Here is a 15,315-nt window from a genome sequence, read left to right as displayed (position 1 = left end):
ACACACACACACACACACACACACACACACACACACACACACACACACTACACTACACTGTATCACCATCTGTATGTATTGTCTTCCAGTCCAATGCCACATTGCAGCAGTTTGCCAACCTGAAGATGTACTCCCAGGATTGGCTCCAGTCCTCTTCCTACATTATGGACTCAGTCAAGATACTGAATCAAACCCTGCCAATGCTCCAGGTATGAACCAGCTATTCTCAAAGCTACAATGGATTTATATAAACTACAATCTGCTTTTTTCTGGAATCCATGGCGGTGTCCCAAATGGCACCCTATTCTCTATATAGTGCACTACTTTTGACAAGGGTTCTGCTCAAAAGTAGTGCACTCTCTAGCAAATAGGGTGAACATTCCATCTATCTAGGAAAGTAGAGGAAAATACTAGAACGTTTTTTCAGCAACTGAAAGTTTCAGCAACTGTATCTTGATGTTATTTTACTCAACTTCTTTCTCCCTCCTAGAATTCCCTTGGCAATTCTTTTGTTCAGAATTTCATTGAGATGCAGACAGACATTGATGTGAGCAAGATGAAGGATACTCTCAAGAACTTCTGTGAGTTTTGTATTTGAAGGTCTTACTTTTGGAAAATGGGTACATACAAGACAACCCTTATCCCTTCTTTAGTTCCATGTATCTCCATGTAAAATATAAAACATATCAAGGCCTTCAATTAAGACACATTCCAATAAAATGTGTCTTAACATATCTTCTACATTCAAATTCCCTTCGGGGCAATACATGTTTTCATTAATTCATACATTCTTTCAAATGTGGATCTTTTTTTCTTTAGTTTTATATTATCTTTGAATTTAATATACATCTTCCCCCTGACTCCTGACCCCCTGACCACTTCTCACCACTTAAATATCTTAATCCGTCTTAAGATATTTATCCCCTTTATTAGCTATAGATCTTCTTTATCTTTCTAGTTTTATTTGTATTTGATCTAATAGACTCTTGTTCTCCCCCTAGCTAACACAACGACCCTCCTGGAGAAAAACAAGGACATTGTGACCCAGATCACCACTCTGTCCAACCTGATGATGAACCTGTCTTCCTGTATTAATTTTGACCGTTTCCACGGCATCAACTCTACTGACAACCTCAACACCATGGCCGAACACCTCACCCAGACCAGAGACCTCTACGCCAGTTAGTCTATCCTTTATATTTCAAAATAAGCCTTGTGTTTTGACATTTTACCCTACAGCCGTCTTGATTCCTATATTAAATATTTTCTCTGTAACAATACAGTTACTTAATATAATATTCAAGTAGTCAAAAATAAAATAGCAGTTTGTGTTCTATTCCTGTGTTTCTTTCTGCAGGTATCATCTTCAAGCTGCCCAAGGATGATGACGACTCACACAGGAAGCGGCGAGACGCCTCACGCTCCTCCTCTTCTGCGCTGCCTCCCAAGGTGGACTACACCATCCGCATGTCCATCGAGAACTCCATGCGGACCGACCGCTCCCGCAACCCTTTCTGGGTGAAGGACCCCTACATCTCCTCATTGAAGACCCAGCGCTACAACCGAGGCTTTGTATACCTGCAGGAGAGCATCGACAGGGCCATCATAGGTAACGTTATGTTGTTGATGATATGTTTACATTTACATTTTGGGGATTTAGCAGATGCAATTATCCAGAGTGACTTACAGTACAGTCAGTACATTTACCCAAGGTAAACTCTTTTTAAAAAATGGTGCTATCTAGACCCTAAAAGGATTCTTCAGCTGTCCCCATAGGAGAACCCTTTGAAGAACGCTTTTTGGTTCTAGGTAGAACCGTTTTGGTTCCCGGTAGAACCCTTTTGAGTTCCATGTACTGTAGAACCCTTTCCACAGAAGGTTTTACATGGAACTCAAAAGGGTTCTACAGGGAACCAAAAAATTGTTCTATCTGGAACTAAAAAGAGTCCTATGGGGACAGCCAAAGAACGCTTTTGGAACACTTTTTTTAAGGGTTTCAAAGGGTAGGTAAGGTAGGTAAGACACAACCCATATCATAGTCATAGTAAAAACATTCCTGAAAAAAGCAGCTGTCAGCTAAATCAGTGCTGTTAAGAAAAGAGGAAAAACAGTGTTCTGTGTTATGTGATGATGTGTTATGTGATGATGTGTTATGTGATGATGTGTTATGTGTTATGTGAGGATGTGTTATGTGAGGATGTGTTATGTGATGATGTGTTATGTGAGGATGTGTTATGTGATGATGTGTTATGTGATGATGTGTTATGTGAGGATGTGTTATGTGAGGATGTGTTATGTGAGGATGTGTTATGTGATGATGTGTTATGTGATGATGTGTTATGTGATGATGTGTTATGTTTTACTGTCTCTCTCATCATCTCTCAGAGACCCAGACAGGACAGCAGGTCACTGAGCCAGCCGTCCAGCTACAGGCCTTCCCTTACCCCTGCTTCCTCAAGGACGAGTGAGTAGGCCCAACACACACACATGCACACATGAATGCAGGCACACACACACACAAATACACAGACACACAGGCATGCATATGCACACACACACATTATCTCCCCTCCTGTTGATGAGCAGACCCACAATAAAAAACGCTCTCATCCAGCCTCCGATCAGTTACACATAAACTACTAGCTATGTCCCCTGCATCAATACAGTACACGCTTCGCCATAAATCATGGCTGAGCATAATGTCTATGTTTACATCTTACTGAGAGTGCTTCTGAAGCCAACATGGATATCTCATCTCGCAAACGCAGCGTAGCTGCTCTCTGTGCCTGGCTGCCTCCCATTCATGTGTGAGATATAACTGCGCCTCAAATGGCACCCTATTCCCTATATAGTGCACTAATTTTGACTCAATGGACCTATGGGCCCTGGTTAAAAGTAGTGTACTATAAAGGAAATAGGGTGCCATTTGGGACGCACACATGGTGATCCCTGCAGCTCTGGTGCATTGATTTATTAGGGAACAACACATTATTCCCGATACGATCACTTTGAAATATTACTTGTATTATAATAAACATTGACAAGGTCCATGTATCAGGGTATACCCTCTCTGATTATGGAAAAAAGCTGAGTGAATTACATGAGGTTAGGACATTGTCGTTGTTATTGTTTTTTCTAGGGCACTGTTTTTGTTTGTGTGTGTGTTATATACATGCTCATCATGATGTGTTCATCTGAGAGTGATTGTATGAGTGTGTGTAGGCATGACTATGCAATACATATTTTTAGCAAGTGAGTGAAAATGTTGTTTTTCTTTCTCAGTCCCAGTGCTGATAGCTAGGCTGTGAGATTGATTGATTGATTGATTGATTGACAGCTGTCATGTCTCTTCCTAAGGTACCTGAACAGCATCGCATTTGCATTCCCTCTGGTCTTGATGATTGCCTGGGTTCTGTTCATCGCCAACTTTGTGAAGAAGCTGGTTCATGAGAGAGAGCTCAGACTTCATGAGGTATAGTAGCCGCCAACCATCTCCCCTGGCAATTATGTCATTTCCTGTAGATGTCTCTTTCAAACAAACACATATTTTGCAAATCACAAGGGTGGCAAGACATTAAAATGTATTCATTAATTATTCTATTCATTCATTAAATTCTAAATACTGTATTTGAGTCATGAGTTCTGATTGTTTGATTTCCTAACCCCTCCCTTTTGACCTCCACAGTACATGAAGATGATGGGGGTCAATCCCATCAGTCACTTCTTCGCCTGGTTCATAGAGAGTGCATGCTTCCTTATCATTACCATAATCATCCTCACCATCATCCTGAAGGCTGGGCGCGTCCTGCCCCACAGTGACGGCTTCCTGCTCTTCCTCTACCTCAGTGACTACGGACTCAGGTAGGCTACCTCAGGGTGGCAGGGTAACCTGGGTGTGTGTGTGTATGTCAGTATGTGAATGGGCATTTTTAAATTTCTATTGAAAAATGTGACATAGTATTCTCCTCTCTTATATTTTACAGCATCCTGGCCATCAGTTTCCTGGTGAGCTCATTCTTTGACAAGACCAACATCGCTGGGTTGAGCGGCGCCCTCATCTACGTCATCAGCTTCTTCCCATTCATCGTAGTGATGTCACTAGAGAGCTCGCTATCGTTCTCCACCAAGAGCGCCCTGGTGAGGAGAAGGGAGGGAAGGAGAGGGAGAAAGAGAGAGATCTAGAAACAGAGAGGAAAAGGGAGAGTAACAGAGAGAGATAGAGGGGTTGATACAGACATTTTTTTATTGATGTCCCTTTGTTATGCCTTATCCGTGCCTCTTGTTTCCCTCAGAGTTTGTTAGCCCCCACCTGTTTCAGCTACGCCAGTCAATACATCTCTCGCTATGAGAGCCAGGGAGAAGGTACGACATGCTGGGAAGATGGCTGTCTGTGTCTGCGTGTGTGTGTGTGTACGTGCGTGCATGCGTACGCTCGTAAATGTGTGGGGTGTGTGTGTGTGTCACAAAGCCATCAAAGGTGCTTAAAAAAAACTCATGAGGAGAAAGCAGCCTCTATACTAGCCACGAAGATAGAGAGCGATCTAACAAATTAACTGAAACCTTTTTATGTTCCTACTTTCTACTTTCTCTAGGGATCCAGTGGAGCAACCAATATATCTCACCCATGGCCGGTGACACGTCATCTTTCGGCTGGCTATGTTGGCTTCTCCTCATCGACTCAGTTTGCTACTTCATCATTGGAGCCTACATTCGCATAGTCTTCCCGGGTAATCACACAACACAGCGTCAAGTAATAAAAACACACAGCAAGCCAGACTAGACTGGAGACAGAGTCAAATACTGTTCAACAGTTGGTCAATTCCATTTCCATTCAGTCAATTCAGGAAGTTAAATGAAATTCCAATTGCCAATGTAACCCACTGCAATGAGGAATTGCATGGCATGTCAGTTCACTTCCTAAATTGACTGAATTGAAATGGAATTGACCCCAACCCTATGGCAAATGATGTATTGCTTTTCCTCTATTGATCATATACTTTGTGCCCATCAGGAAAGTATGGCATTGCTAAACCCTGGTACTTCCCTGTGATGCCCTCATTCTGGACTGGTCTCTTCTGCTGCTGCAGCAAGGGCCCTGAGAATGTCAACAGGGGACTGCTCTTCTCCAACATCATGAAGAATAACGTCTCTGTCTTTCCCAATGAGAAGGACAGCAAAGGTACAGTACTGCAACACAACAGCCTTCCTAAAGCAGCTTGCTGCAGTTAACAGATCAAGAGATGTGACTGTGTTGTAATATGTTTTGATCTCTCTCTCTCTCTGTCCCCCTGCTCCCTGCCTCCCTCCATCCTCCTCTCTCTCTCTCTCAGTTGAGGGTGGCTTCCCCTTTCATATGAAAGAGGAGATCACAGGTCTTCCTGTGGGCGTGGCTCTCCATGGACTGACTAAGACCTATGGGAACAGAGCAGCCATAGAGAACCTCAATGTCAAATTCTACGAGGGACAAGTCACTGCACTGCTGGGACACAACGGAGCTGGCAAGACCACTACCATGTGAGTTCTGACAATAATCTATCTGTTCTCTACTTCTCTTTAATCAGATATAATCTATTAGGCACACTAGTTTATAATAGCTTATATACTGGTTTATACAATAGCCTATAATACCCGCTATTAGGCACATTGTAATATGTCATTGGGGTTAGGGATTTAGGCCTGCTGAATATATTTATTAATTGCTTTTTCACAATGTCTTCTCTATTGAAAAACATGAGTTTATGTGATGTATTATTGTCTCTGTTTCCAGGTCTCTGCTCACCGGTTTGTTCGCCCCCTCCTCTGGTACCATTGAGGTGTATGGGAAGGACATGGAGACTAACATTGATGACGTTCGCCAGGAGCTGGGTGTGTGCATGCAGTATGATGTCCACTTTGACCACCTGACCACCAAGGAGCATCTGCTACTGTACGGACAGATCAAGGCACCACACTGGTCACAGAATGACCTGAAGGCGCAAGTCCGCAAGTGAGTAGTCACGTACCGCACTGCTGTTGTGTCTAACAGCAAGTCAACCTAAAGTACAATCTGAACCAAGATCACATCCATATCCGCCCCAAAAATCTCTAAATTACATCATATTAACCATGTAAGATGAACTGCCTTAGCAGATAGATTTGTTTTTAGATTGTAGTGACTAAATATGACTGAAACGCTCTGAGTCAAATTAACGTTTCCCACATACAGTAACACGTCTTTTCCTTCTACTGTCTTTCCCAGAATCCTGGAGGAGACTGGCATGTATGCCCACCGACACAAGAGAGTGGGGACACTGTCTGGAGGAATGAAGAGGAAACTGTCCATCTCCATCGCCTTTATCGGGGGCTCTCGTCTCGTGGTCCTGGATGAGCCCACCACCGGGGTCGACCCCTGCTCCCGACGTGCCATCTGGGACATCGTCATCAAGCACAAGAAGGGTGAGTCTCACAGCCCAAATACCCCCACCCCTTCTTTCTCTCTCTCTCTCTCTCTACATTTAATGAAGCAAAAATAGATTTTCTTCAAGTGCACATAGCAGTATAGTGTGTGTTGTGTGTGTGTGTGTGTGTGTGTGTGTGTGTAGCTGTGGAGAAAAAGAGATCCCACAGCATCTGTAGTGGGGGAGCAGAGGGATCGGTATCCGTCATGTGGCTGTGGAATCTGCTATTTAACACACACACACAGACATGCCTGCTACTTGATTGGGTTTGTCTCAGTCGATGTGACTGACAGTTGCTGCTCAGGGAGGGAAGGGAAAACTGAAAAGGTTCAGAATGGGATTGCTCATACTTTTTGTCTCTGTGTTGTTTGTCACATGTCTCTGTGTGTGGGTTTTCTCTGTCTGTATGTTGGTGTTCCTATGTCCTTTTCTTTTCCTGTTGTGTGTGTGTGCATGCATACATCTGTATGTTCGGGTGTGTGTGTGCGTCCTTGCATCCTTGGCTGTGTGTGCCTGTGTGTGTGTGTCCGTGTGTGTGTCTCTCTCTTTACCTTCTCTCAGACCGTACCATCATCCTGTCTACCCACCACCTGGACGAAGCAGAGGTGTTGAGCGACCGTATAGCCTTCCTGGAGAGAGGAGGCCTCAAGTGCTGCGGCTCCCCCTTCTACCTCAAAGATAAGCTGGCCCAGGGATACAACCTCACACTCACCAAGAAGGTACTTATGAGCCTTATTATAAGACATTCAAAAAAATACTTCTACTGTACATGCTTATATCAAGTTTTAAAACTAACACAGGGACTACAGATGAAAACATTTATAGAAATGTTAATTGATGTGTATTGTCCCTGTCAAATAAATAACGTAATAACCATGGTAAATAAAATGGCCTGACGTAGGCCATACTGTATGAGCACTCCTCTTCTTCCTCACCCTGGTCTCTTGTTAGGTCCAGGCCCCAGACTCCCAGGCCAGGTTTGACGGTGTCGAGGTCAAGACATTCATCCAGTCCTACATGCCAGATGCTCGTCTGAAGGAGGCTGAGATGGGAGACCTGGTCTACTCCCTTCCCCCGTTCAGCTCCTCCAATGCTGAGGCCTACCGCTCCCTGCTCTCCAGCCTGGACTCTAACCTGGACCTTCTACAGCTGGGCTGCTACGGCATCTCTGACACTACCTTGGAGGAGGTTAGAGATACATAGATGCTTTTCAATGTGGTGTGCACTCACAGAGTACACCAGCACTCATGCATATACAGTGTACTTCATATACAGAGATACACACTCAGATAATGTACATGACATGCAATTACAGTTCACACCGATTGACACGCTTATGTTTTTTGTGGTCTGTGCAGGTGTTCCTCCAGCTGACCCAAGATGATACAGAGCCTGCAGAAGATAAGCCATATTCTGTGTCTGAATCCATGCCAGACCTGTCTGCCTCCAGAGACAGCTTACCAGAGGACCTCCAGAACAACTCCATCTTCGGAGACAAAGCCAGTGAGTCACGTCCACTTCACTGCTCTTTGACATCCAAGACTAGACTGACCAGCTAGTATAGTGGTACCTTACCCAGGAGGAAGAACTATGGGTCCTTGATACAGGCCAGTTATTCCCATTCCGTTAACGAAAAACTCAGGAAAAACTCCTGGTCCTAGGAATAAAACATACTTACTTAGACCTTATTGTGCGAAGTGGCACAGCAGGCCTCCACAAACTCCCTCAATCTCTTCCTGTCCTCTTGGCTATTTTAGATGCCCCTTTCCCGTTGGGCCCTAGTCTGGTCTGGTAATAGCATCCCACCAGCTTTGGTACAGATGCTAATTCTACTAATAACACAAACCCTTGTTGTCCTGTAGGTCTGACGGGCTCGTCTACGGTGCACGGCCTGGCCCTGACCTGGCAGCAGGTGACTGCTATGTTGATGAAGAGGGTTCACCACTCCAGACGGGACTGGAAGGGTCTCTTCTCCCAGGTGGTTCTACCTGTCGTGTTCATCATCCTGGCCATGGGTCTGGGCTCCATCAAGAGTGACCTGCAACACTTCCCAGAGATGGAACTGTCACCTGCCCTCTACCAGCTCGGACCACAGTACTCCTTCTTCAGGTCAGAGAGACTGATAGACACATATTACTTACTTACACACACAAACACACTCACCCTATACCACCTCGGACCTCCTTCTTCAGGTCAGGTACAGGACACACTGCACTGCTGCATTATGGGATAGGAGATCAGGGGCAGATTAAGTGCTGATTAAGGTTTTAGATCATAATGAACTGGGTGAACCTGATCCTAGATCAGCACTCTTTGAGACATCTGATATACAGAGCATTCGGAAAGCATTCAGACCCCTTCACTTTTTCCACATTTTGTTACGTTACAGCCTTATTTGAAAATAGATTACATACATTTTTTTCTCATCAATCTACACACAATACCCCATAATGACAAAGTGATAACAGGTTTTTAGAATTTTTTGAACATTTATATAAAAGTAAATACAGAAATACCTTATTTACATAAGTATTCAGACCCTTGGCTACGAGACTCTAAGTGGAGCTCAGGTGCATCCTGTTGCCATTGATCATCCTTGAGATGTTTCTACAACTTGATTTGAGTCCACCTGTGGTAAATTCAATTAATTGGACATGATTTGGAAAGGCACATTCCTGCAGCAGTGAAGGTCCCCAAGAATACAGTGGCCTCCATCATACTTAAATGGAAGAAGTTTGGAACCACCACGACTCTTCCTAGAGCTGGCCGCCCGGCAAAACTGAGCAATCGGGGGAGAAGGGCCTTGGTCAGGGAGGGGACCAAGAAGCCGATGGTCACTCTGACATAGCTCCAGAGTTCCTATGTGGAGATGGGAGAACCTTCCAGAAGGACAACCATCTCTGAGGCACTCCACCAATCACCAATCAGTGACAACAAATATTAGATTTGATTTGAATGTCCTTGAGGGGCCCAGCCAGAGCCCAGACTTGAACCCGATCTAACATCTCTGGAGAGACCTGAAAATCAAATCAAATTTATTTGTCACATGCGCCGAATACAACAAGTCTTGACCTTACTGTGAAATGCTTACTTACCAACTGTGCAGTTCAAGAAGAGTTAAGAAAATATTTATGAAATAATAAAAAATAAAATAAAAAATTATAAAAAGTAACACAATAACATAACAATAACGAGGTTATATACAGGGCGTACCGGTACCGAGTCAGTGTGCCGGGGTACAGGTTAGTTGAGGTAATTTGTACATGTAGGTAGGGGTGAAGTGACTATGCATAGATAATAAACAGTGAGTAGCAGCAGTGTACAAAACAAATGGGGGTGGGGGTCAATGTAATAGTCCGGTGGCCATTTGATTAATTGTTCAGCAGTCTTATGGCCTGGAGGTAGAAGCTGTTAAGGAGCCTCTTGGTTCTAGACTTAGTGCTCCGGTACCGCTTGCTGTGCGGTAGCAGAGAAAACAGTCTATGACTAGGGTAGCTGGAGTCTGACAATTTTATGGGCTTTCCTCTGACACCGCCTATTATATAGGTCCTGGATGGCAGGAAGCTTGGCCCCAGTGATGTACTGGGCCTTGCGCAGTACCCTCTGTAGTGCCTTACGGTCAGATGCCGAGCAGTTGCCATACCAGGCGGTGATGAACCAGTCAGGATGCTCTCAATGGTGCAGCTGTAGAACTTTTTGAGTATCTGGGGACCCATGATAAATCTTTTCAGTCTCCTGAGGGGGAAAAGGTTTTGTTGTGCCCTCTTCACGACTGTCTTGGTATGTTGGACCATGATTGTTTGTTGGTGATGTGGACAACAAGGAACTTGAAGCTCTCGACCCGCTCCACTACAGCCCCGTTGATGTTAATGGGGGTCTGTTCGACCCGCCTTTTCCTGTATTCCACGATCAGCTCTTTTACCTTGCTCCCTTTGAGAGAGAGGCTGTTGTCCTAGCAGTGTCTCTGACCTCCTCCCTATAGGCTGTCTCATCGTTGTCTGTGATCAGGCCTACCACTGTTGCATCGTCAGAAAACGTAATGATAGTGTTGGAGTCGTGTTTGGCCACGCAGACGTGGGTGAACAGGGAGTACAGGAGGGGACTAAGTACACACCCCTGAGGGGCCCCAGTGTTGAGGATCAGTGTGGCAGATGTGTTGTTGCCTACCACCTGGGGGCGGCCCGTCAGGATGTCCAGGATCTAGTTGCAGAGGGAGGTGTTTATTCCCAGGGTCCTTATCTTAGTGATGAGCTTCGTGGGCACTATGGAGTTGAATCCTGAGCTGTAGTCAATGAACAGCATTCTCACATAGGTGTTCCTTACGTCCAGGTGGGAAAGGGCAGTGTGGAGTGCGATTTAGATTGCGTCATCTGTGAATCTGTTGGGGCGGTATGCGAATTGGAGTGAGTCTAGGGTATTCGGGAGGATGCTGTTGTGAGCCATGACCAGCTTTTCAAAGCACTTTATGGCTACGGACATGAGTGCTACGGGGCGGTAATCATTTAGACAGGTTACCTTTGCTTTCTTGGGCACAGGGACTATGGTAGTCTGCTTGAAACATAGGTATTACAGACTCAGGGAGAGGTTGAAAATGTCAGTGAAGGCACTTGCCAGTTGGTCCGTGCATGCTTTGAATACATGTCCTGGTAATCCATCTGGCCCCGCGGCTTTGTGAATGTTGACTTGTTTAAAGGTCTTGATCACATCGGCTACCGAGAGAGTTATCACACAGTCATCCAATACAGCTGGTGCACTCGTGCATGCTTCAGTGTTGCTTGCCTCAAAAGCGGGCATAAAAGGCATTTAGCTCATCTGGTAGGGTCGTGTCACTGGGCAGCTCGCGTCTGGGTTTCCCTTTGTAGTCCGTAATAGTTTCCAAGCCCTGCCACATCCGACGAGCTCTGATGCTCGTAGTAGGATTCAATCTTAATCCTGTATTGACCCTTTGCTTGTTTGATGTTTCGTCTGAGGGCATAGCGGTATTTCTTATAAGCGTCCGGATTAGTGTCCAGCTCTAGCCTTTAGCTCAGTGCGGATGATGCCTGTAATCCCGGAACATATTCCAGTCTGTGCTAGCCAAACAGTCCTGTAGCGTAGCATCCGCGTCATCTTACCACTTCCGTATTGAGCGAGTCACTGGTACTTCCAGCTTGAGTATTTGCCTGTAAGTAGGAATCAGGAGGATAGAATTATGGTCATATTTGCCAAATGGAGGGCGGGTAGAGCTTTGTATGCATCTCTGTGTGTGGAGTAAAGGTGGTCTCGAATTTCTTTTCCCCTGGTTGCACATGTGACATGCTGGTAAAAATTTGGTAAAACTGATTTAAGTTTGCCTGCATTAAAGTCCCCGGCCACTAGGAGCGCCGCTTCTGGATGAGCATTTTCTTGTTTGCTTATGGCCTTATAGAGTTGGTTGAGTGCGGTCTTAGTGCCAGCATCGGTCTGTGGTGATAAATAGACGGCTACGAATAATATAGATGAGAACTCTCTTGGTAGATAGTGTGGTCTCCAGCTGATCATAAGGTACTCTACCTCAGGCGAGCAATACATCGAGGCTTCTTTAATATTAGACATCGCGCACCAGCTGTTATTGACAAATACACACACACACCCACCCCTCATCTTACCAGATGTAGCTTCTCTGTTCTGCCGGTGCATGGATAATCCCGCCAGCTCTATATTATCTGTGAGTCGTGGCTGAGTCGTTCAGCCACGACTCAGTGAAACTTAAGATGTTACAGTTCTTAGTGTTCCGTTGGTAAAAATAATCGTAATCGTAGGTCATCAATTTAATTTTCCAATGATTGCATGTTAGCAAGTAGAACGGAAGGCAGTGGGAGTTTATTCGCTCGCCGGCTGATTCTCAGAAGCCCAATCTGCGTCCTCTTTTCCTCCGTCTTTTCTTCATGCAAATGACTGGGATCTGGGCCTGTTCCCAGGAGAGCAGTATATCCTTCTCATCGGACTCTTTAAACGAAAAAGCTCCTTCCAGTTTGTGGTGAGTAATCGCTGTTCTGATGTCCAGAAGTTATTTTCGGTCATAAGAGACGGTAGCAGCAACATTATGTACAAAATAAGTTTAAAAATAAGTTACAAACAACGATTTTTCTTTTTAAATAGCACAACTGTTCAGGAGCATGTAAAATGCCAGCCATCCTCTTCAGCAGCATCTTTCACAAAATAGCTGTGCAGTGCAGTGCAGTGTTGCCAACTACTTTTCAGGGGAAGTTGCTAGAGGCAGGTCGATTTGTTGCTTAAAGTTGCTAAATGACGTTGTGATGTCATTGCGTGATGACGTCATTACCTAATAACGTAAAACTGCGTCATTACTTAGAATACTGTCACGTCGTGTATGTAGGTGACAGGGAAGTCAAGCACAGGAGAATTAAACTTGGTATAAATTGAGTATTTTAATAACTTAAAACATAAACTCCAAAATCCAAAATAAAATAAATGTGGGTACAAGAACCCGTCGCACACCAATCCATAGAACATGAACATAACAATAAACAATCTCTGACAAGGACATGAGGGGAAACAGAGGGTTAAATACACAATGATTAATGAATGGGATTGAAACCAGGTGTGTAAGAAGACCAGACAAAACCAATGGAAAATGAAACATGGATCAATGATGGCTAGAAGACCGGTGACGTCGATCGCCGAGCACCGCCCGAACAAGGAGAGGCATCGACTTCGGTAGAAGTCGTGACAAATACACAATAACGTTACTCAAATTGACTGGCCATCTCGGCGAAAAATATGATTTTACATTTGTTAGTTTAGATTTGTTTGTTTATTATCATATATTTTTATTTGTAAAAGTAATATAAACAACACATTTTATATGATCACATATATTTATTTTTAAACACAACACATTGAATTATTGAGCAATTACACATTATTGAACAATTACATTTTATTTATTTTCTTTTTAACTAGTAAACCTCCACATTCTTAACAATTATAGTTTTAAGCAGTGCATTGGTAGTTAGTTAACATGCTACAAAACTGATCAACAATTATAGGTACAAGCTAATAACAAGGTATATATGCTATCTTATTGAACAAGCAACTTATCTCAAATAATGATGTCTGCGCTAGGCATCTCTCTCCAGGTTGTTGTGCTGCTTGGCTGGCTAGCTGCTCAATGGTTTCCTCCAGATATTGCCACTGTTCTCACACACACTGCAGTACACACTGCCACCATCAGCTGTGTGTCTCCACCAGTTCCAGAAAGTCCACTCCTTGCATACGTACTGTAAATATGATGAATCATAGATTGGCAAGGAAATCCTCTTCATCTTCACTGTCCAACTGCATTGTCACGGAGCTGGAACCAGCAGTAGAGGATGGAGTGGCCTTAAAGCTGTATGCTGCTGTGGTGCCAAACTGCTGCAGAACTTCACTTGGTAGTTTATGCTGGTAACAGGTATCACCAGCCAGCTTCAGTCCATACCGCACCAGGAGTATGGAGTCGAGATTGTGCAGTGACATTCTATTTCTTAACTTTGACTTGACCACAATTATTTGGCTGAACAGCCATTGAACCTCCGCATTTGAGTGTGGCAAGGAGAGGGCAGCGAGTGCAGCTTTGAACAGTTCTTCAAATGGATTTGACCCGGAAGAGTCCGTGTAGTTATTGACTTCACTCCAAAACTCGACTGTATTTTCAGTTGAGTCCCACCTTGTAACGGTTTTCGTTGGTGGAAGGAGAGGAGGACCAAGGTGCAGCGTGGAACTGTTTCGGTTGTTCTTTTTTTGTTTACTTTGTATTGTAGTGTTCAGTTTATTAAAATGACGAACACTACAATACAAAGTAAACAAAAAAAGAACAACCGAAACAGTTCCGTCTGGAAACTAATACTAAGACAGAAAACAATCACCCACAACACACAATGAAAAACAGGCTACCTAAATATGGCTCCCAATCAGAGACAACGATAGACAGCTGCCTCTGATTGGGAACCACACCAGGCCAAACACAGAAATAGACAACCTAGACATACAACATAGAATGCCCACCCACATCACACCCTGACCAAACAAAACATAGAAACATACAAAGCAATAATCTATGGTCAGGGCGTGATAGTACCCCCCCCCAAAGGTGCGGACTCCGGCCGCAAAACCTAAACCCATAGGGGAGGGTCTGGGTGGGCATCTGTCCATGGTGGCGGCTCTGGCGCGGGACGTGGACCCCACTCCACCATAGTCTTTGCCCGCTAAAGTGGTACCTTTGGAGCGGCGACCCTCGCCGCCGACGTCGGACTGGGGACCCTTTCAGCGGGCCCCGAATAGATGGGAGACTCCGGCAGCGCCGGACAGGCGGTAGACTCCGGCAGCGCCGGAGTGAAGGGCGACTCCGGCAGCTCAGGACAGACGGGCGGCTCCGGCGGCTCAGGACAGACGGGCGGCTCAGGACAGACGGGCGGCTCCGGCGGCTCAGGACAGACGGGCGGCTCCGGCGGCTCAGGACAGACGGGCGGCTCCGGCGGCTCAGGACAGACGGGCGGCTCCGGCGGCTCAGGACAGACGGGCGGCTCTGGCGGCTAAGGACAGACGGGTGGCTCTGGCGGCTCAGGACAGATGAGCGGCTCTGGCGGCTCAGGACAGACGGGCGGCTCTGGCGGCTCCTGACTGACGGGCGGCTCTGGCGGCTCCGGACTGGAGGGCAAACCTGGAGGGAGAAGACGGAGAGACAGCCTGGTGCGTGGCCTTGGCACCACTCCTCCAGGCTGGATGACCACTTTAGCCCGGACCCTCCAGAGTGCAGGCATAGGTTGAACCGGGCTGTGGGGGAGCACTGGAGATCTGGTGCATACCACTCGCACCTCTCCCTTAGGCTCAATGCCCTCATTCGCCCGGCAAGAGC

At 45.4% G+C, this 15,315-nt stretch overlaps 1 protein-coding gene across 1 annotated transcript in view; it reads left to right on the top strand.

Moving 5' to 3' along the window:
* The window catches only part of abca12 (ATP-binding cassette, sub-family A (ABC1), member 12), a 94,762-nt gene that overhangs the window by 50,276 nt on the left and 29,171 nt on the right, over window positions 1–15,315 (top strand). Inside the window, 19 exon segments of the mRNA XM_039006272.1 lie at window positions 90–209; window positions 491–581; window positions 1,002–1,181; window positions 1,358–1,609; window positions 2,386–2,464; window positions 3,358–3,472; window positions 3,686–3,861; window positions 3,984–4,137; window positions 4,293–4,362; window positions 4,593–4,727; window positions 5,012–5,151; window positions 5,202–5,214; window positions 5,331–5,514; window positions 5,768–5,986; window positions 6,239–6,435; window positions 6,999–7,156; window positions 7,389–7,625; window positions 7,796–7,940; window positions 8,300–8,546. Coding sequence (XP_038862200.1) covers window positions 90–209; window positions 491–581; window positions 1,002–1,181; window positions 1,358–1,609; window positions 2,386–2,464; window positions 3,358–3,472; window positions 3,686–3,861; window positions 3,984–4,137; window positions 4,293–4,362; window positions 4,593–4,727; window positions 5,012–5,151; window positions 5,202–5,214; window positions 5,331–5,514; window positions 5,768–5,986; window positions 6,239–6,435; window positions 6,999–7,156; window positions 7,389–7,625; window positions 7,796–7,940; window positions 8,300–8,546 — 2,912 coding nt within the window.

The sequence above is a fragment of the Salvelinus namaycush genome, chromosome 13 (assembly GCF_016432855.1).
Source record: "Salvelinus namaycush isolate Seneca chromosome 13, SaNama_1.0, whole genome shotgun sequence".
Taxonomy (NCBI): domain Eukaryota; kingdom Metazoa; phylum Chordata; class Actinopteri; order Salmoniformes; family Salmonidae; genus Salvelinus; species Salvelinus namaycush.
This window is presented reverse-complemented; position numbering and strand designations above follow the sequence as displayed.